We start from the raw sequence: 23,523 nt of genomic DNA, 5'->3' as shown, positions 1-23,523 counted from the left end.
ATTTCCCCTTTACCCCTCCTTTTCTCTCTCTTTCCCTTCTTCTTTCTTCCCCCCCTCCCCTATCAGAGACTCCATTTATGCAAAGTCAAAGCAAGATAAGAGGGTAAGAGCTCATCCATGCCTGTAAGAGCTCATCCATACATCCTGCCTCCAAGGAAGTATTGGGGCGATCAGACAATATAGTCTTCTGTTAAATAAATCATGGGACCCAGTCCTTAACGGTAAAGGGTAGATCGTAGCAAACCAAGTTATATATTTTTCACTTGATTCTTAAGTCAGAAGTCCAAGAGTTTAAGGTATCTCTGTCAGTTTTGTGTTTCTTATAAGATAGCTCACTTATTTACTTTGCACTGGCTATCCCTTCCAGTTCCAGGATGCTTGTCAATGACTTCTGTGGAAAGACAAACTCAGCAGGTAGGTCCGGCTGGCACCGGTTCAGCCCAGCAGTCCGCAGCAGGCACGCTCTCTCTGAGCCAAATTGTAGCTTTCACGCAGAGCCCTGGACTGTGTGCTGCTAGCTGGACAGGTGATTCGACTGCCCTGTTTTGTGGAAGATGACAGTGGTCTGTCTTCTCCCTACAGTCTAGGCAGTATAGTGATGCTGTCACGAGTCTCCTAAAAGGGGTACAACCAGCCTTCTGAGAAAAGTAGAAAATACTTGGGAACTGTTGTGTCTGAAGGATTTTAACCATATCTAGTTTCAAACCATCATATTTGATTTTTCTGGAAGTTGGGAGTAGGAGTAACGACAACAACAGAACCATTTAATCTTGGAGATTTGGAGCCACTGTTTTTTGATTCAAGCCTGCAAAACGAAGCAGGGAAAGGATTTCTGGTATGGAATTACAGAAAAGTAAGAGAAAAGAAAAAAAAAATCCAAACTTCTGGCTTTGAAATTCAGAAAGAAAGTAGTCTTGTTTTGTTTTGTGTTTTTGTATTTTGTGGAGTTACTTTTTGTTTTTGTTTCGTTTTGTTTTCTTTCCTTTTTTTCTAATCTCCATCATTTACTACCTCTGAATTCTGTGGACACTCACTGTGTTATTGTTTTTAGCCTCAGTTCATGTATCTGTAGCATGGTACTACTTCACATACTTGTTGTGGAGAACAATCAAAATGAGATAATTTTCTAATTGGTGAGCATATGTAAGTTGTGGGAGTGTGGCTGGTTAGAGCTCTGCAAAGTCCATGTATGTTAATGCTTCTCTTGCCAGGTAAGGACTAGGATACAAGGAAGCATCGGGAGCAGCAGTTTTGTGGATTTAAGTTTACACTATGTGAGGAATAGTCCTTAAGGAAAGGAGTACAAAAAAATTTTAGTTTTGCAAGTGTAGCAGAAATACGGATTTAGTGAACACTTCGCTGGTGCCTTAGTGGCATGGAAGTGACCCATGTCATTGAGGGTCCTATAGCTTAATTTTAATTAACTTTGCGATAACTGCCTCTCACTGGGTAGTGCAAAATGGGAACATGTAAAGACCATGAAGTGAGCCCTGCTATGTGTGAGTGATGTGTTCTTGAACCATCCACCTCAGATTCCACATAGTTAAAATTAAGTGTTAACACACACTCATAGCGTTACTGTGAAAATAAAATAATGTGCAGAGTATGTATGTTGCTTAGTAAAATTCCTAGAGCAAAACAGGTATCCAACAAATGTTAGTCCCTGGGGTTTCCCCACACTAAATGTGGGATATTTGAGATAAGCTTTCAGAATCACAGGTTATTGTCTTCCTTGCATTGGATGATCAAAGGGAATCTGGGACAGGAAAATAATCTAACAAAAAGAATTGCATATGCAAATTTTCCATAGAGCAATCAAAGATAAAAATCAACCGCATGATGTTGTCCTATTTTCTTGCTGGTTTCCTAATTATTTAATATTGAATACTGGGATTTGATTAGGAAATAAAGGGAAAATCATCAGTACAAAGATCATGGGTTGTAAATGTTGCCTTTTATCTCATTATGCCTCAAGGAGGGGTCAGAAGTTTCTTATTAGCCACAAAACATATCAAGAGATATTTCAAATGTTTTGGATATTTAGTACTGGCATAGTAAGTCTTATATATATGTATTTAATATAATATATAATATATATATTTAAATGACCTTTATGGTGCTATGAAAGTGGATAATTGGGAGAATTAAATTCTTAGAAGTTTCCTGAAACATATATCTGACACTATAGTTGGACACCTCTGTTTTGGTTTAAAGTATACGATTTTCTCATCTGCTCAGTTATATTCAGATTTTAAAATATTACTTGGAAATATAACTGAGCTTTTACATTTTTAGAAAGGTTTTAATACAATTCTGTGAAAGCTTATCTTTTTTATGTAGGTAACATAAACAGGTATAAGGAAGTTTAGAATGTATTGTATTTAGATCTGCTTGTGAAATGTATGTGTGTATCTGCGTGCATGAGTACACCCACCTGTATACAATAATTATAGCTAACATTCATTATTGACATACTGCGTGCCAAACATTAAGTGGTTTACATGTATACTGATTCATTTTCCTCAAAACAAGCCTAGGAAATATGTATTATTATTATTATATATTATTCCTATTTTACACATGAGGAAACCGAGGAAGAGAACAGTTAAATAACTTGCCCAAGGTTACCCATCCAAAAGTGGTAGAAATCTGCATTCAAGCCTAGGCAGTCTGACTCCAGCACTGCTCTCTTCAACTCTTCTACACAAGGGGAGACTGTTGACTAAAGTCCTTCAGATGTCCACAGTCACTCTTGCCCTCACCATCCAAATAATGGCTCATTCCACAGACAGTGGGAAGTACGGTTAAAGTGCATACAAAAATTCATGTGGAGTCCTGAAGATATTTGTTCTCATGTTCACTCATACCTCTATTTTTTTTTTTTCCTTCTCACTAAATACTTGATCCGCTTCTTGTCATTGGGCTTTTACACACTGATTGAGCCCCATGTTGACATCTCCCCTCTTCATTGCCCACTAGCACAAGGCAAGATCTCTTCCTCCACATTATGTCTTTTTAATTTGAGGCCATGTATTTTTTAGTTTTTAAATTGTTTTCTGTTACTTTCATGTATAAGCAGCCCAGTTCTCAATCTCTAGCCCAGGCTACACGCTAGACCTAGATGTGTGTATCTGTAATCCCGTTCAGAAACTCTCTCGGCGAAGTGCTGTTTGTGGCTGATCACTACACCTTGCTCTGTTGGAAAGAGAGGGCAGTTTTGAGATAAAGTTTTGCCTTAAACTCAGACATTATAATTTTTAGGCAACACTACTTTTTGTAACAAGTGAAGGTACTGAAACGTTCAGTGGGTTGAGTAGAAAATGTGTTCACCTTTAGTCTCCTATCCAAGGCAACTTCTTGGGTGCTTTCTTTTCTCTTTATATACATGGCAATATTAAATATTTTATAATCACTTTTATGTAACTTATGTTATTAAAATGCTTTGTAGTTTACAAAATGTGCTAACCTACCTTATTCCACGAGAATCTCATAAAAACCTGTAGGGTAGATTAGACAAATCATTGCTATAAACAAAGGAACTGAAACAAGAAAATTTGGTCTAGTAAAAAATCAGAACTGGTTTCAAAGCCAAAGTCTCATGATTGCAGAATCAGCGTTCCACTTTAGGAGGCGGTGAGGCAGAGTGGTAAGAGCACAGGCTCTGGGGTCTGGCTGAACCACTTAGAGTTGTGTGAACTTGAAAACGCTGAAAACGCTGAAAGCTAGAAAACCTCCTTGTGTCTATGCATTCTTTTCTGTAAAATGGGAATATTCATACAGTTCGGGGTTGTAAAGATTAGGTTCATATCAATAAAGTGTTTTGTAAAAGTTCTGGTACACAGGAAGCATTATATAAGTGTTAAATAGTCCACGTGCTAAAAAGTAGTGTGGGTTGGCACTCTGACATTTAGCAGGGTCTAAATTTTCGACATTAGTTAGTGAGTACTGTCTAATATTTACTGTATATGGAAATATCACAAGAAAAGCACTTGACTTCAGTTCAGTTGCTCAAGCAGCCCTTGTTTACTCCCTGGGTAAACCCTTCAATGGCTCTCCAGTACCCTCAGGATAAAATCTAAATTCCTTGGGCCAGAGTACAAAGCACTCAGTGATTTGCTCCTGGCCCACCTCTCCTGCTGCTTCCCTCCATGTCTGCACTCCGTGCTTCTGTGGAGGAGCCCTTCTCTCAGCACAGTTGGATTCTGGGTGCTCAATAGGAAACCCTCAGCTCCTTCCTGCACCTAGGTTACGTTGATCTTATGCCTAAGTTATACAGGGTAAGAGCCCTCCCCAATTTCCCCAGTATTCTGTGCCCATTCTTTTTCCGTGTGTAGCATATCACCCTGGGCTGGACTCAAGTTTTCCCTTGTTTATACATTTTTGATAATTTGATAAGAATAGAAATCGCCGTAAAAAATAAAGTTTAACCAGAGAAAAAGCTCTCTTCTGAACTGAGACATCCCTACTAAGAGTTATTTGGTATGATTTGCCAACTAAAGCAAGTTGATTCCAAGAAAACTGGCAGGTTTTCTGTTTTTGCATTTACCAAATGCATCAGTATGAAAAAAGCTTTGCCTGTCTGTAACCCCAATACCTGATATTCCGTATGTATCAGTGAAGTATGTTATGCCCTGTAAATTTACTTTTAAGGAATAAATTATATTAAGTAACTTGTTTTGTTTCTGCTTTTAAACACACCCAGTCTCACCACATTACTGTTTTTTCCTGGTAGAGCCTATGTAGCTTTTGTCCTAAATTCATAACTAATAGAGTTCAGAATCTCTGGTATTATAGAGTCTTTTCTAAACGGAGATTTTGCCAACTAAAAGAGTGTATGATTTGCCCACCAAAACAAATTAATACCAAGAAATTTGGCAGTAAAATACTTTATTTTATATTTAACAAAAGTATCAATGAGAGGAAAGTTCTACTGAAGTTTGCCAAACCACTAAGAAATAAATAGGATATATCCTGTGGTCACTATCTTTTTGTGATTTAATCAACTACTGTTTTCCCCCTCTTTCATATGATAAGTTCTCAGAATTCATGACTTGAGCCACAATCAGCCAACATAAAATATTTTTTTCTGTTTTAAGCATGACTTAAATTTATCTCTAGAAAAACAATTAATATAAAACATCTGTTTCTTAATGGTTTAAATTTCTGGGGAGGGGATGGATTTACTCTTTCATTTGTTCTAGATTTCCTGGATAATTTAGACTGTCACTTACTTTATGAAGCACTTTAGATTTACAACTTGGTAGGAATTCTTAATAATGCAGGGAAAGGAGCAGGAAAATGGATATCATCAACCATGTGAACAGAGTAACATTAAAAAATAGATTTATAAAGAATAAAGTTTAAAATGTAATGATGAATGGCTTTTTAAGTATAGCTTGGTTAATGTCTGGTTAGTGTGTTTAATTCTACCCAGTGTCTGATTAGTATATTTAATTAACTATCCCTTTTGAACATATTTTTATTTACTCTAAAAATTCTAACAAATATATGAGAAGTGTCAGTGGGTTAATATTGTATTCTACTGAGCTAAGAATTCTTTGAACTGAATTTTTCTTCTACATGGGAGGGATAATAGTGATAACTGCTCTGAAAACTATTACCACATAATCTCCTTTAATTCTCACAATAACCCTGTGAGCTGGATATTATTTCAGTTTACTAGTGGGAGATGGGGCTGGGGAGAAATTAAGTAAATTGCACTGGGTTGCACAACAAATAAATTGATAGGTTGGGAACCAGGTGTGTTTGATGCAGAAGCTCTTGGTTGCACCACTATCTACAGATTATATTTATTTAAATGTACTTAAGTATTATGATTTGTATTTTATTTACATATACAATTGTTCAAGGAAGGAATCATGTTTTGTTACAAAACCACATGTTTTATAAGAAAATCAATTAATATAAGAATAATATAAGCAAAGTATATGGGGACATGGAAAATTTATATCAAGAAAATCTCACTATCATTAATGCTAAAGCAATTGAATAGAAAACTTAAGTATAAGCTTTGATTTACACAGTTCTCATTTCCTGGCAGAAAACCTGTCAGAACCTATTAGATGAAAATCAGTTTTGTATATTTTGAAAATTGGTAAGAATTATTATTCATGACATTGTTCAAACACAAACAACACTGTGACCAGCTAATAGGTTCTTATGTAAGTCACTGTTGAAAGCCAAGGACAAAGGGTTAAAAATGGTTTTCAAATTCCTTTTTTTTTTAAGTTTCAAAACCTCTAATTCCTCTCATCACTGTGGAAGCCCAATACATGAAGCAGATAACAACAGAGTTATTGGGCTTCCTGGCTCTTTCTTTACCTCCTTGCTCCCTTCATCTGCTTGTGCCTCTGAGATTATCTCTTTAGAACCACAGGTGCCATTGTGGGCTCAGTGTGAAAACCACTGTGTTAAAATATAAAAGGAATGTTGTATAGAAGATCCGTGTGCTATGATCCTGACTTGTAGCTTTGTAACAATCTAGCTAAAAACTAATTATAATATCTAGTAAAGTTTACTTTGAACCAGTGGTTCCTAACCCAGAGGCACTCATCAGAGCCAACCTCAAAACATGGTTAAATATACCATGCCTGGAGCCTCCTATACTCACTGAGTCAAAATTCATTAAAGCAAGTCCTGTGGAAATCTGTAAGTTTAGAACCTGGGAATCTGTACTTTTAGAATATATATTCTAAAAGTACAGATACATATATATATATATGTATATATATATATAAAACTATATAAATGTTTTCTATTATTAATCTCAAGGACAATATGAAAATGTGCTAAGGCTAAAGGTAATGTATATTATTATCAGATAACACTGTGTACAATAAGGACATACAAAATGTTAGAGAATTGTAAAAACAAATGTCAAAATCCAAAATTATTCTAATTATGGTTTGATATGTAGTCAATGATAGAGCCATTGATATCAGAACTGATCCTCAAAGTATATGCTTTGATTAATATTTCCCCTTTATATTCCTACATAATTTTATCTTCATTTTGAATGTGTTCCCATATATCCCTGAGTGTCAAATGTTAATTCAGATAATTATACCCTAAGAGAGTCTGACTTGGGGGACACAGAAGGATTATTTCACAGGTAATGCAAATTCAAGCAAGTGTCTACTCTTAGAGCTAAGCAATTGGAAGGTTGAACAATCAGCAGGATACTTCCTATTTTATGCACTGATGCATCCCCAAGGCCTAGAACAATACTTCGTACTTAAGTAGATGCTTAATAAACATTTGTTGAACGAATGAACGCTCATTCACTGCAAGTGTCCATAGAACTGTAATAGAAGTTAAAGCAGTGAGCTAGACTTTCTCCTTTTTACATACTATTTGTATTACATGTGATTTATTAGGTTGAAGATAATAGAAAAACTATCCAACAGTGACTTACAATGTAGAGGGGTTAAAAAAATGTTTGAGAAAGAAGTTTCAGGGTAGATGTCTGGTGGTTTGGGTTCAGTGGCTTAATGATGTCAGGATAGGAATCACTGTGACTTTTTTGGCCTTACTTTCAAGCCTATTGCCTCATGGTTGCAAGAAGACTGATGCATCTCCAAGCATCACATCCAGTTCAGAACAAGAAAAAGGGAAAGAGAAGAGCCAAGAATCATGTCAGCTGCACTATTCCTTCAGCTAGGACAGCAAAACTTTCCCAGAAGCTGACAAGGAGATTTCAGACTTATGTAACAAGGGCCCCCAGTTCAGTGGAGGCTAAGATTATAGAAACATAATGATCATTATTTGGTAAGGCCAGTTATGAGCCATTGTCTGGTGCTGGGCACATTGCCCCTCTAAACACAAGTGAGATTCTGATATGAAGGAAGGAGAAAGGATGTTAGTAATTAATGGGCGTAAAATAAAATACAATATCACTGAAGTGATACAATACCACTGAAAAGAGAAAATACTTTTATTTTATTTTATCTTGTTTTATTTTACTTTATTTTCTTTTATTTTCTTTTCCTTTATACACATTGTAAAAGGAGAAGTAGCCAACTAGTGGGGTTATATTTTGACCAAAAATATATTTTAGGTACCATGTTAACTAGGCAAAAATGATTGCTACTAGATCATCAATCTTATACCTTATAAAGATACATAATTTATTGTATTTCTAAAAAATGACTTAATAATTACTTTGCTGCTGTCATGAATCTTGCTAGCTATTTTGAAATGGATAATTAGAGCTGGGTACTAAAATGTTTATGTTCAGTCACCTAAAATTATTGGGCACAATATTTATTTATACTTCTGTCAATAGTGCTTTATATTTTGACTAGCTTTTGATGACAAATTGTTATCCAAGGATTTCTTGTAATATATATATATTTTTTTCCATTTTGGATAACAAAGCCATTCTGTAGGGTTTACATCAGAATTCAGTTTTAATTAAGCCACAAGACTGACATGGGATAATGACTGAAGTTGCTAGCAGAAATTTGGGTCACTTCTCATGTCACAATAAGGGCTACTGGGCCACACAGTTGTTTGTGCTTTTTTGGAAATGCCATCACCTTAAAATACAGACTGTGAAATTGTGCAAGTTTCTTTCTGGTTTAGTGCATGTTCAGATCTAATCATCATTTTATCCTACGCTGAAGGCTGGAAAGCTAATTATTATATAGGTTGTTTTGCAGTTTGGTATATTTCAGTCAAACATTAGGGGTAATTAGGGACTGGGGTAAGGATTCATTCCAAATGAAGAATCAGCTTTGCATACATTTCCCATTTCTATTTTGATGTGCTTTTTGACATCTAAGGACAAAGTATATTTTACAAACTTATACCCTGTTTTGCCCCAGTTAGCACGCTTATTAAAGCATAATGAATAATAAAATAAAAAAATAAGAGTTACCCTTTTGCTTTCTGAGATCTTGTAACTTACTGTTGGAAATTTGATACTAAATTTTGATTTCTCCAGGAAAAACTAGTATCTGCTCTGTTTAGATTAATAGATCTGAGGATTTCCATTTTATATAGAGTACTACTAGATCATTATGGGAGATGCTGGCTTCTGTAACATGTTATTCAAAATTCATTGATTTAGTAAAACTCCTTGATATGTAGAAATTAAGAGTTTCAAAGGAGGGAACCTTTGGATTCATTAAGTCTGATATTGAGGCAAGTGTGATATAGAAGCAAGAGAAAGAGCTTTGGAGTTAGATAGACTTGGATTTAGATTCTGGTTTTGTGCTTATCAGCTCCATGACCTTAGACCACTGCCATGTTTAGCTTTTCTCAACCTCAATTTCCTTATCTGTAATGTGGGGAAAATAACATACCAAAGGATCATTGTTAGGATTAAGTGATATAATGTGTATTAACTACAGATACACATAATTTTATTAGTCTTAATCGCTGATATTACAAATATGAGAATAGAGGACCTCAAAATAAAATCACTTCCACAAGCTCACACAGTAGCAAACCAGAGCCATAGGACTGATGAATATTCTCTGTGCAGTGAACTATTCTCAAAGTGAATTGTGAATGTGCACATTTATTTCAAATGTTGAGGATTTGCACTGTTTTGCAAGGAAGAGCTTCATATACTATCTACATACATTGTAGAGTGGTGAACAGGAATTGAGTGAGCATATTCTGTAATATGACAATTTTCAAGCCCATTATGTCATCTAATTTTGACTTTTCTTTTTAGAATAAAAACAATATGTAAAACTAGACAAGTTTGGTTACCACACCTGACAAGGTAGCCACGAAAACCATGTTTTTGCTCTTTTCATGCAGTGTGTCCTGTGAGGAGCAGACTGCTCATTAGTCATAATTTCGCTCAGTAGATTTCAGAGTTACCTTTGCCTAAACACTCTGTATAGACTAATCAGTGGATACGAATTCTCAATCCCTCTTTGCCATCTCCATGAGTTTACAATTTTAGAGTATATTAACAATTCAATATCTTTAGCATACATTTCTGATTGATTTTTGCTTCCTTCAGAGTTGTATGCTTCATAGTATGACTGTGCTACTGCTTACTTTTCAAAGAGCAGTGGCTAAAAATTCTTTGTTTATGATGATGAAAAATATTTTGTAACAAAATAGAAAAAAAGAGACAAAAAGAACAAAATGAGCATAGGTGAATGTATTTTGAAACAAACAATTAAAGGCAGTGGTTTGCTCATAGTCAACAATGAGAGTAATAAGATTGAAAGAGACAACAAAAATCATCTATCTTTGATATCACTTATCACTTCAAAGATAACGAATATGATGGTGTAAGTAACTCAATTTGAAATGTCATTGGAATTCTTTAAGTCAAATATCTTTAAATGGGAAGTATCGAGACATGATAGAAGAAGAACAGACTTCTGGCATAAGAGAGACTAAAGTCTGCCTTCAAATTCTGCCACTTAGCAGTTGTATCTGTTAGGATGTCTTCCTCTGCAAATAGCAAATCACTTCCCACTGGATTAAGCAACAAATCTGATTATTTCCCATATAACAGGAAGTCCTAAGAGAGGCAAATTTCAAATTTAGGTGGATTAGCAACTCTGTGATACAATTTTGAATCAGATACTTCTCATCCCTTCACTCTGCCAACCCTAATCTATAAGCTTTGCTCTCCTGCTGATTCTCCTTGTTTGCTCAAGATGGCTGCATCAGTTCCAGGAAATATACTCATACCCAGCAACTTTCAAGGCATCCAGGAGTTTCCTTTTCTACTGTTTTCTTCATAAAAACTCCTTTCCTTTGAAGATCACCTTCACAGCTCATTGGACAGAACTGAAACAATAGTTAAGACCACATAATTGGAACTGAGATAAGTTCAGCATCGCTAAATTGTGGAAGAAGAAGGAGGGAAAAGCCTGAATGAAACTGGAGAAGAAAATAGAGACCAATTTTTCTGGAAGAACTTACATTAAAAACAAGACACAACTACAAGGTTTGAAGTAGGGAGGTGACGTGGCCACATTGGTGGCTTAGAAAGGTCTTTATGGATTCAGTGTGTTGTAGACATTTTCAGGGATCATGCCTCTCTACTGAGAAACCAGTTAGGAGATTTTTCAAGTTAAAAATTATGGCACAGATTTGACTGGACTGGTTCTGCTGTGGAATGAAACAAAGAAGGCAGTTCAGAGAGCTATATACAGAATAGAGTTAGAACTGGTGGGATTTGGTTACTGATTCAATGTAGGGGGTAAAGGTGAAGGAAGACAAAGGTGATTCACAGACTTCTGGATGGAACAACTGGTTCTATGACATTGCATTCACTGAGATAGGGAACATAGGAGGAGGATTTTTTTGTACAAGGAAGATACTTTGTTCACTTTGCTACAGGTTGAATTTGAAATGACTGCAAGTCATGAATGTGTTAGTAAATAGACAGTTTTATAGGTTGATTGGAATTTCAAGAGAGAGAGATGGACAAAATATATGGATTTGGGGGGTTATTAATATTTACATTACAACTGAAGACTTGGAAGTTCATGAGCTCCTCTACAGGGGTTCTTTCATAGGGGGTATGTGCTAATATCACCTCTAAAACCAGTCAGCTAACAAACAAAAGTTAAATATCCTAGCCATTCTCCATCCTAAATAGTCTGATTCAGTATGAATGGACTGGTGCTAAGACATTTGTTCTTTCCAAAGATTCTTTTTTCTTATTCCCATTTTAAGTCCTAGTCAAGAATCATTGGTATAGCGTGATAAGTGAAGACAGTCTACAAAAATAGAGTATTGATCAAAGCCAAGGTTTGAAGGGTTGGTAGAGGAAGAGTAGGTTATAATGGAAACACATAGCCAGAGAGGTTAAAGAAAACCACAGAAATGCATTGTCACTGAAGATGAAAGATGAGAGAGTGTCCATGGGGGTCATGATCATATGCTACCAAAACGTAAGGAAAATTAGGAACTCAGAGCTACATGATTTCTATCACAATTTTTAGAACCAATCTTTTAGATTGGTGAGATTTTCCACAGGCAGTGTTTGACAGCCATGGTTCATGTACAAATAAAGTAGATTCATTCATGATTAAGGTTTACTTCTTTGGATGCCCTGGGGAGATAGGTTGCTGCAATCAAGGTATTTGATGATGTCTAGGCTCTTAAGTGCGGGACTTGGTTATGGGAAAAACCATAAGCAAGGCTTGTGGACTGTCATGAAGGCTTCAGGTATTGCCTCATGTTTTTTTCCTCCCTTGATTTCCCTGCTGGGGCTCTGAATGATACTGCAAACTGTCAGTGCTGTGTGGATCCTCTAGGTTTGCTGGGATCGTTAAATGAAAGAATATATATAAATTGCCTGGTAGAGTACCTGACACATAGTAAACACTGAATAAGTTTCTTTTCTAATATTCTTCCTTTTTTTTTCCTAAAAAAAGGTTGTACAGTTATGTTGCTCAGAATTACAAAAGAAATCAATATTCTCTCATTCATTTTCGAAATACAGTTGGTTATAGATTCTTGCTTTCAAGCAAAGACGACAGAAATCTATGTAACACCCCTAAACCTAAAACATAATTCTTACCAAATTTACAAATTTAGTTTTCCAATGGGAAACACATGTCTTCTTTCTCTGCACTCCTGTTGCCAACTGTTCTTTGTTCCCTGAAGCAGTTGTCTCATTATAAAATTTAGCCCAGAAGCAAGAAATCACATCTGTGCTGAATGAGACTATGGAGAGAGGCTGGATAGCTGTATATCTGGGGTTTAGTCCCACAGATTAGTTAAACGTGTGCTGTAATTGAATCCAGTAGCTTTTCTGGTATTGTTAAATGGAAATCAATAAGCAAGCAAACATCAAAACTCGACTGTATTCAATGGGACTTTGGTTCAATGCCTTTAGAGAGAGAGAATTCCATCTTATCTGCTACTAATCCAAAGTATTGTCTCTTCACACTGTGATGGAGGTCTGACTACCATTATAATTGTGTTTGTGTGTTAATGTGAAGATCATGGGAAAAACAGAAACAATGTAAAATTACAAATATGCCTTTTGGGTCTCCTTTACCTTCATGTCATCAAGGATCACACATTCTTTCAAGGCATTACCCACTGATGGTGGTGGGACCATGCGCCTTCAGCTGTCTTTTGACTCTTCAAAGTTTCAAAACACATTCATCCCAATGCATCATTTTCCTGGAAAATCCAATAACATTTTTTTGCCTAATTATTAGCAAGATGTTACGGAGGAAGCAATGGAGTCAGAGGGATACACAGAGGGATATAACTTTGAAAGTTAAAGAGCATATTTGAATAATTAACTCCAATTACTCTTTAATTTTTAGAATGTGTGAAGTTGAAGGCTTACGAATCTTTTTGTGCATATTCCATTTTACTCATTCTGCCCTCCCTTTGTCCTTCTTGAATCCCAGCAAAAAGAATGAGTTAGCAACTCTCTGGCTTTTCTGAAAGTAAAATTTTTAAAAGCTTTTCTCTGTTTGTTCAAGAAAGCATTAAATTTATTAGTATGTAGTAATAAAATTAAGACATACTTAAGATTAGTTTGAATTAGTTTCTATTATAATTGTTATTTGGTTAGGCAGTTAACTGATTTTTACTTATTAAAAAGTTCCTGTATTTGTGAGTCATTGTTTTTCCTATGTTAACTTTAGGAATTTGCAATAGACTAAATACTCATTGACCTCTACAGAGTGATTTCTCCTGGAGAATCAGTGTTCTAAATTAATGATTAGATTACCAACCAATATGCCCATCGTCATTGTAATTATAGAGTGGCTGAGGGAAAATGACCTTGAAGACTGTCTCTCAGTTTAATGGTATGGCTTTATTTTAAAATATAAATAATAGAATAAAAACATTTTCCATAAAATTTCTGATATCTAATTAATGTCTTTCAGAGTAACTGTGGTATCAAACATTTCCTCTAATTATATTCATTAGTGGCTTCTCCCAGACAAGTTTTAATTAAGTTGTACAATGAAGATCAATACTCATTGTGTATTCATTGCAATTTACAACAAGCATATATACTGTTCAGAACAATTTAATTACTGTAATTGTAGCACAGAAGATACTTAGTGACTGTGCTGCATTACTGCCAAACCGCCTTTTAATAAATTCAGTAATGAAATTAGAAAAGGAAATTCTGAAAATTCACATTTATATATACACTACGTCTAAACCGGTTTTTATGTTAGTAGCTTAAGCAATGGGGGGAATGGAAGCATTGATAATATCAGTGGCATAAAGCTTTTTCATGCATGCCATCATGAATGTTGAGAAATTATTAGAGCATAAATGACTACACTTGTAATAATAGTTACTTTGGTTACTAAAAATAATGTATGGGTGTTGGGTATTCAGAATACTCTGTTTTCTCTAAATAAGATGTCAAGTTTTGTTACTTCCATTTCCTTAAATAGGAGTAGTATTTTCATTCATAAGGAATGCTTCCAAATGTGTTAACTTCTATTAATGATGATCATGCTGCTGATACATTGTGCAAGGAATTGTGGAAGTAGAGATTTTCTGGAGGCATCATAGGTGTTTCTGAGATTGGGTTTCTGAGATTTGGCACTGGTGAAATTTGAGCCACATAATTCTTTCCTGTGGGGTGGAAGAAGTTTTGCTATTCACTGAAGGATGTTTAGTCAGTTGCATGCCTGGCTTCTTCCCATGAGAGGCCAGTAGCAGATACTCCCCTACTTCCCAGTTTTGACGATCAAAAATGTCTCCAGACATTATCAGATGCCCATGTTGAGAACTACTGGTGTGTGTTGATTCAGCCACACCCTCCTGATCTGTCTACTGAGCAAATGATTCATTCATAAGACAAACAGCTATTCAGCTGTTCTGAATGCAGGCTAGGTTCATAGGCATGAGTCAAACATAGTGTTCTTTTAGGGGAACAATAAAATTCTATGTATTCCGTGTTTTGGATATAAGAATTGGGTGTTAATAAAATATTCAGTAATACTACCTTACCCACAATTAGGAAAAGGAGAATCAGAGATCGTTTCCTGGGGAAGACAGTTTCTGAAATATGTTTTGAAGTACAAATGAAGACTTAGCAGTTCACAAAGGGAGAAGGGTATTTGAGATAGCTAAAGCAGCATGTGCAAGACTTGGAGGTATAAGAAAGCCCTCTTACTCTTATCTGTACCTATCTGTATATCTAATTTTATGTAGATATAATTTTAGATAGTTACTTTTCCTGAGGCATCAAATCCCAATTTACTCTGCATTACATGAACAAAATTATAAAGTAGTAATCTGCAGGTAATTACCTAAAACACCTAATTTTTCTCTTTTTTTCCTCAATTTCCAATTCAGTAATGGTATATGTAAATATCTGCTTTGCACTGTGAATGTTATGAAATCATCTTCTAGGAGGAAAGCAATTTTAGGCAGTATGGAAAAGTGACATGCATGTATTTCCTATAAAACTCCTAATCTGTTTACCTGAAGAAAATCTTTTGACAAGATCATCAAAAGAAAGATGATATACATTCCTATTGTAGTTATTTCCATGTGTTCAGTAATGTATTCCAATATGGGAAACTCCCAATAAATTGTAAAAATAGTGAAGCTAGTATTTTCATTTACTTTCACACTTACACATTTTCTAAGCCAAGAAGAGTAAAAATAGTAATTTTAATTAAAGTTAATTCAAATGAGGGCAATTAAATTTTAGAAAGACATCTGGAATTCTGTTGATAATAATGAGTATTTCAAGAATGCACATATTATTAAGAAGTCTACAAGGAATGCTGTGTTTCTCATGGCAGGCTAGTTATGAATTCCTAGAATTCCTATGCACATCACTTTGCCACCACAGGATTAAGTTCAGTTTGACTGCCATCGCAGCAGAAGACCTTTAGTTTGCTCATTTGCTCTACTTTATCTAGTCCACACAGATATGCCGCTGCTCAATATCAAAGGTGAGTAAAATGAATCATAAAGATGAATAAACAGAAGGATTTAGGTTCTGCACTTCCCTGATATTTAGTCATGTCTAGACACAGACCTAGTGCCCCAGAAAAACTAAAATGAGGACAAGGACATTTAAGTTTAATGTAGCCTTATTCCCATAGAAACCAGAAGAGCCAACAGTAGCGTAAAAAGAAAACAGTACGGATCTACCTGAAAAATTAAATTTAGTGGACTGACTCGAGGATTTGCAAGGTTAGTGGGTAGTGAAATAGTTTTGGTCTGTTTGTTTTTGGTTTTTGCTATTTTAAAACAATAGTTTTCGAGTTAGGTCAGTTTCCTTTAAAAAACAATAATTCCACATATCATTTATTGTTTTATTCCCTAAAGCCAACATGCTGTATGTAGGCTAAAGTTGATACAAACATTCTGTAGGCATACATTTTTATAGTTAAAGAGCTCAGAACTTAATGAGGAAAATAGACAAGTTTAAGGGTAGGTTACAGTATTGAGCATATATCTGTGTTTTCTAAGATTTTAAAGTTTTTGATTTATTTTCATATTAATAGTTTTAATACAGACTGTTACCTTAGTGTGTAAGATATGTATGTTTGCATATATGATATGAAATGAAATGATGGATAATAAGGGTAAAATGCACATAATTTCCATAGCATGCCAAAAATTTCTATTTCAGTTGTGATCCTGATTTCCTTGATCAAAATAATTTCAGAGTATGGTCTCTTGTAGAAGTTTTACACATTTCTCAGCCTATCTAATGTTAAACCTTTAGTACCCTAGGCTTACACTTGCAGATCCAACCATCTTTTTAGAATTGCGGGCATTTCAAGATACTGACTCTTGAATGTAGTTTGAGAAAGCTTCAGTACCTCTGACGAGGGTTAACCCAGTCGTTTCCCTTTTGGGTCCAAATACCATGCTCATTCAAAGTGGTTCAGCGGCACAGCACACCAGGTAGATCCATTTGGTTTAGGCATAATATATTTGAAAGATAATGGTCTATGATCTAGGTCTAAAGCATTTTGACTACATAGCACCTTTTTTTTAAACATCTTTATTGGAGTATAATTGCTTTACAATGGTGTGTTAGTTTCTGCTTTATAACAGAGTGAATCAGCTCTATGTATACATATATCCCCATATCCCCTCCCTCTTGCATCTCCCTCCCACCCTCCCTATCCCACCCCTCTAGGTGGACACAAAGCACTGAGCTGATCTCCCTGTGCTATGCAGCTGCTTCCCACTAGCTATTGATTTTACATTTGGTAGCGTATATATGTCCATGTCACTCTCTCACTTTGTCCCAGCTTACCTTCCCCCTTCCCGTGTCCTCAAGTCCATTCTCTACATCTGCGTCTTTATTCCTGTCCTGCCCCTAGATTCTTCATAACCATTTTTTTTTGATTCCATATATATGTGTTAGCATTGAGTATTTGTTTTTCTCTTTCTGACTTACTTCACTCTGTATAACAGACTCTAGGTCCATCCACCTCATTACAAATAACTCAATTTTGTTTCTTTTTATGGCTGAGTAATATTCCATTGTATATATGTGCCACATCTTCTTTATCCATTCATCTGTTGATGGACACTTAGGTTGCTTCCATGTCCTGGGTATTGTAAATAGAGCTGCAATGAACATTGTGGTACATGACTCTTTGTAAATGATGGTTTTCTCAGGGTTTATGCCCAGTAGTGGGATTGCTGGGTCATATGGTAGTTCTATTTTTCATTTTTTAAGGAACCTCCATACTGTTCTCCATAGAGGCTATATCGATTTACACTCCCACCAAGAATGCAATAGGGTTCCCTTTTCTCCACACCCTCTCCAGCATTTATAATTTGTAGATTTTTTGATGATGGCCATGTGATAGGTGTTAGCTCTTCTCTAAATGTTTGATAGAATTCGCCTGTGAAGCCATCTGGTCCTGGGCTTTTTTTGTTGGAAGATTTCTAATCACAATTTCAATTTCAGTGCTTGTGATTGGTCTCTTCATATTTTCTATTTCCTGGTTCAGTCTCAGAAGGTTGTGCTTTTCTAAGAATTTGTCCATTTCTTCCAGGTTTTCCACTTTATTGGCATATAGTTGCTTATAGTAATGTCTCATGATCCTTTGTATTTCTGCAGTGTCAGCTGTTACTTCTTTTTCATTTCTAATTCTGTTGATTTGAGTCTTCTTTTTTTTCTGGGTGAGTCTGGCTAATGGTTTATCAATTTTGTTTATCTTCTCAAAGAACCAGCTTTTAGTTTTATTGATCTTTGCTATTGTTTCCTCCATTTCTTTTTCATTATTTTCTGATCTATTCTTTATGATTTCTTTCCTTCTGCTAACTTTGGGTTTTTTTTCCTTCTTCTTCTTTCTCTAATTTCTTTAGGTATAAGGTTAGGTTGTTTATTTGAGATTTTTCTTGTTTCTTGAGGTAGGATTGTATTGCTGTAAACTTCCCTCTTACAACTGCTTTTGCTGCATCCCATAGGTTTTGGGCCATTTTGTTTTCATTGTCATTTGTTTCTAGGTATGTTTTGAGTTCCTCTTTGATTCCTTGAGTGATCTTTTGGTTACTTAGTAGCGTATTGTTTAACCTCCATGTGTTTGTATTTTTACACATTTTTTCCTGTAATTGATATCTAGTCTCATAGCATTGTGGTCGGAAAAGATACTTCATATGATTTTAATTTTCTTAAATTTACTAAGGCTTGATTTGTGACCCAAGATATGATCTATCCTGGAGAATGTTCCATGAGCACTTGAGAAGAAAGTGTATTCTTTTGTTTTTGGATGGAATGTCCTATAAATATCAATTAAGTCCATCTTGTTTAATGTATCATTTAAATATTGTGTTTCCTTATTTATTTTCATTTTGGTTGATCTGTCCATTGGTGAAACTGTGGTGTTGAAGTCCCCTACTATGATTGTGTCACTGTCGATTTCCCCTTTTATGGCTGTTAGCATTTGCCTTATGTATTGAGGTGCTCTTATGTTGGGTGCATAAATATTTACAATTGTTATATTTTCTTCTTAGATTGATCCCTTGATCATTATATAGTGCCCTTCTTTGTCTCTTGTAATTGTGTTTATTTTAAAGTCTATTTTGCCTGTTATGAGAATTGCTACTCCAGCTTTCTTTTGATTTCCATTTGCCTGGAATACTTTTTTTTATCCCCCCACTTTCAGTCTGTTTGTGTCCCTAGGTCTGAAGTGGGTCTCATGTAGACAGCATATATACAGGTCATGTTTTTGTATCCATTCAGCCAGTCTGTGTCTTTGGTTGGAGCATTTAATCCATTTGCAATTTAATCCATTTGCAATTATTGCTATATATCTTCCTATTACCATTTTCTTAATTGTTTTGTGTTTGTTATTGTAGGTCTTTTCCTTGTCTTGTGTTTCCTGCGTAGAGAAGTTCCTTTAGTATTTTCTGTAAAGCTGGTTTGGTGGTGCTGAATTCTCTTAACTTTTGCTTGTCTGTAAAGTTTTTAACTTCTCCGGCAAATCTGAATGAGATCCTTGCTGGGTAGAGGAATCTTGGTTGTAGGTTTTTCCCTTTCATCACTTTAAATGTGTCCTGCCACTCCCTTCTGGCTTGCAGAGTTTCTTCTGAAAGATAAGTTGTTAACCTTATGGGGATTCCCTTATATGTTATTTCTTGCTTTTCCCTTGTTGCTTTTAATATTTCTTCTTTGTATGTAATTTTTGTTAGTTTGATTAATATGTGTCTTGGTATGTTTCTCCTTGGATTTCTCCTGTATGGGACTCTCTGCGCTTCCTGGACTTGACTGACTATTTCCTTTCCCCTATCAGGGACATTTTCTCTTCAAATAATCTCTTCAAATATTTCTCTAATATAATCTTTTCAAATATTTTTCAGTCCTTTTCTCTTTCTCTTCTTCTTCTGGGACCCCTTTAATTCAAATGTTGGTGCATTTAATATTGTTGCTGAGTTCTCTGAGACTGTCCTCAATTATTTTCATTCTTTTTTCTTTATTCTGCCCTCTGGTAGTTATTTCCACTATTTTATTTTCTGGGTCACTTATCTGTTGTTCTGCTTCAGTTATTCTGCCATTGATTCTTTCTAGAGAATTTTTAATTTCATTTATTGTGTTGTTTATCATTATTCGTTTGCTCTTTAGTTCTTCTAGGTCCTTGTTAAACGTTTCTTATATTTTCTCCATTCTATTTCCAAGATTTTGGATCATCTTTACTATCATTACTCTGAATTCTTTTTCAGGTAGACTGCCTATTTCCTCTTCATTTGTTTGGTCTGGTGGGTTTTTACCTTGCTCCTTCATCTGCTGCATATTTCTCTGTCTTATTTTGCTTAACTTACTGTGTTTGGGGTCTCCTTTTCGCAGGCTCCAGGTTTTTGTCGCAGGTTGTTGTTTTTTTTGTCTGCCCCCATTGGGTAAGGTTGGTTCAGTAGGTTGTGTAGGCTTCCTGGTGGAGGGGACTGGTGCCTGTGTTCTGGTGGATGAGGCTGGATTTTGTCTTTCTGGTGGGCAGGACCGCGTCCAGTGGTGTGTTTGGGGGTGTCTGTGAACTTAGTGTGATTTTAGTCAGCCTCTCTGCCTAGCACACTTTTAAACTACTTTAATTTCAGAGGGACAGTAGGTGAACCTTTTGAAATATAAACTCCCTGAGTGTCTATGTATCTGTGTGTGAGTATGTGCAAGTTTGTGAGTGTGCGAATGTTGGTGCATGGACCTGTGCATACTCTTCCATTGCTTTCTTTTGCAATGATGATGTTTGGACTTCCATCTTGGGAGTTACTAATATGTTAGGATACCCAGCCCTAATTGAATTCTGCCTTTCAAAATGTAGCTAACAGTTTTGTAAAAAACACATTTTGGACTATAGTTATATATAAATGAAAGTATCTTTGGGAATGCAATGAGCACTTAGCTATTGCAACAACCTTAAGAGCTGCTGCATTTCCTAGACTTGGTTAAGAGTGTATAGATTTATTTCTTAATTAAATTTGCAATTTGGATTATGGATTTTGGTTAATATCACAAAAAATCTTACAAACTTGGGAATAGTTTATTGTTGTTTAATGTAAATTATTTGTTCATTGCCTTTATAACAGCTTTCCAGAAGAAAATAGAGTATATTTAGCCCCAACTTTACAGCTGCAGCTTAATCCCAAGAACCAGCATCTTTAAAAAATAGACAATGGTCCTCATGGTTTTCTACGGACCTTTCCTTTTTTTCTTTTTCTTATTAATTCTTTTCCTTTATTCCTGTTTGACCAAAAAAAAAGCACTTAGGGTAATAACTTGTTTATATACTTTTGCTGTTATTTTTCTCCAAATAATTATTCAAACTCACTTATTCTCTTGCATCCTAATAATGTTTTCTTCAAATTATAACTCTTGTATTCATCATAATGAATGCTCAATTTACTTTCAGTTATGGATGTAATATGTGCTTTTAATAACACTATGAAAATAGTGATATATTTTTGTATATTTGACTCAGTTTTGTTTTCTTTCTCTTTTAGTGAATTTGTTGGATTCACGGACTGTCATGGGGGACTTGGGATGGATTGCTTTTCCAAAAAATGGGGTAAGCCTTTATAAAATTTTCCCTACAACTTAAACTACTTGAATAGACATCATCTTAAATATCATATAGTTGTAAATTCTCTGGACATATTTGATGTTAAGAAAAGAGGGGTGTGTGTGAAGGGGAGTGAGGAGACTTCAAATTAGCTTTGACTGGGAAAAGCAAGCAAATTGGGAAGAGATTTTTATTACTGAAAAACAAATATATTATTTTCCTCTCTGAATATTTCTCCGTAAAGAAATGTGAAGTTTCTTCAGCATTCAGGAGAGTTTCAGATTGAAGCAACCAACACATTTTTAGAACTGGTTTATCTTTAAAAAAAAAAAAAGAAGAAGAAGAAGAAGAGCTAAGAAGAAAGCAAAGATTTGCTGCTAATTTGCCCTTATCTTGTTTATATTGAATAGGAAATAAAAGTTCATGTGTCAATGACAGTGTTGAATCAAACACTGGAACCAACTTATTATGTGTTTAATTTACTACATTAGGGAATTAAAATATTATAAGAAATTCCTTTAAATTCCATTGAAATTAAAAATGTCTCAGATTATTCATCATTCAAAGGTTTTCTTTTAATTCTTGAATTTTTCTCTATTGAGAACTTTCAGAAAAGATGCTCCATTGGAAGATTTTTATAATCAACCATTGTTTTTTTATTACTAAATTATTTTATGGTGTACATTAAAAATAACTTCTTTGGGATGAAAATTAGGTAAGCCATTTTTTAACAATATGCCTATTAATATATTTATAGTACTAAGAATCTTAATACATAGATTATATAAAAAGTATTCCATTATCTCGTACTTAATTAAAAACACATCCATATTATCAGATGGAAAATGAAAACATAAGTAAAATATTGTGACATAAAATCTTTGTATTACATAGAAAACATTAACTGTATTGCATGACTATTATATTGAAAACAATCTAGACTTTGATAGAATATTTTTATTATATAATGACTTTAATATTTAAATATTTTTTTAATTTTCAAGCTAAAACTACCCAACATCATTATTGAACCAACTCTGCTCAATAGTCTATAATAACCTAAATGGGAAAAGAATTTAAAAAAGAATAGTTACATGTATATGTGTAACTGAATCACTTTGCTGTACACCTGAAACTAACACAACATTGTTAATCAACTATACTCCAATATAAAATAAAAATAAAAAATAAAACACACATGGATTTTTATAATAAAAAATAAAATATATAAAAAAGAAAAGTAAAAATAATCAAATCACCTTGTGACAAAAACAAATAATATTTTCAATCCTCCATTTAAAGGAAAAGTATTGTTAAACAATTTGAATGCTTAAAACTTTATTATACAGTGTATATATGCAATTAATTAGAAGATTATGCACACTAGTAATACTTCATATGACTTTGAAGGTTAATTTCAATTTAATTAAGTAATTTAATATTATACCAAATCTGGTTATAACAACCCAAATAACCAAAACTTAAAATTTTTTTCTAATTGATGAGTATAACAGATGTTTTAATTGGTCCTTTACTTAGAACATTCTTTCTGTGGAAATAAGACAAGTAGTATTAATTGTTCTAATGCATAATAATTTATATGTTAATATCCTCATCTCAGTGTGCTTTCTCTTTTTTCATTAAGTTGGTATTTCTTTTTGGTTGTAAATATTATGGTTACATTTAGAGGTATAATATAAATAAAGTAATACAAGTAGATTGTTAAGATATTAAAACATGAAGATAAGCCAAATGAAAAACAAATTGTCTTACTCAGATATAGCCAGTGCCAACATAAAGGTATATATATTCTCTTAATCTGTCTTTTATCTTTCTTATGCTCTTCCTTTCTCCATTCTTTCTTTATCCTTCCCCTCACTCACCACCTCTGAGTTACTGTCTTTCTTTCATCTTTCACCACCCCTATACAGGAAGATGGCTGGCTAACATCCATCTATGAGAACCTGTAAATATATTTTGTACTCTGCATTTTTTCACATATCAAAAATGATTTATTTCATAAATATCTTAAATTGCCCTTCCTGAGAAG

The 23,523-nt window shown here is 34.6% G+C and overlaps 1 protein-coding gene across 4 annotated transcripts in view; it reads left to right on the top strand.

Moving 5' to 3' along the window:
* Nucleotides 1-23,523, top strand: part of EPHA5 (EPH receptor A5) — a 331,428-nt gene that overhangs the window by 8,526 nt on the left and 299,379 nt on the right. For all 4 annotated transcript variants that reach the window (XR_012332013.1, XM_073805308.1, XM_073805307.1 and 1 more), the window contains exon 2: nt 21,415-21,479. Coding sequence is in view for 3 of the 4 variants with exons in the window: in XM_073805308.1 (XP_073661409.1) it covers nt 21,415-21,479 (65 nt within the window). In the remaining variant the exon portion in view is untranslated. The remainder of the gene's footprint in view (nt 1-21,414; nt 21,480-23,523) is intronic.

This window comes from Tursiops truncatus, chromosome 5, assembly GCF_011762595.2.
Source record: "Tursiops truncatus isolate mTurTru1 chromosome 5, mTurTru1.mat.Y, whole genome shotgun sequence".
Taxonomy (NCBI): Eukaryota; Metazoa; Chordata; class Mammalia; order Artiodactyla; family Delphinidae; genus Tursiops; species Tursiops truncatus.
Note: the sequence above shows the minus strand (reverse complement) of the source record. Positions and strands in the feature narration are given on the sequence as shown.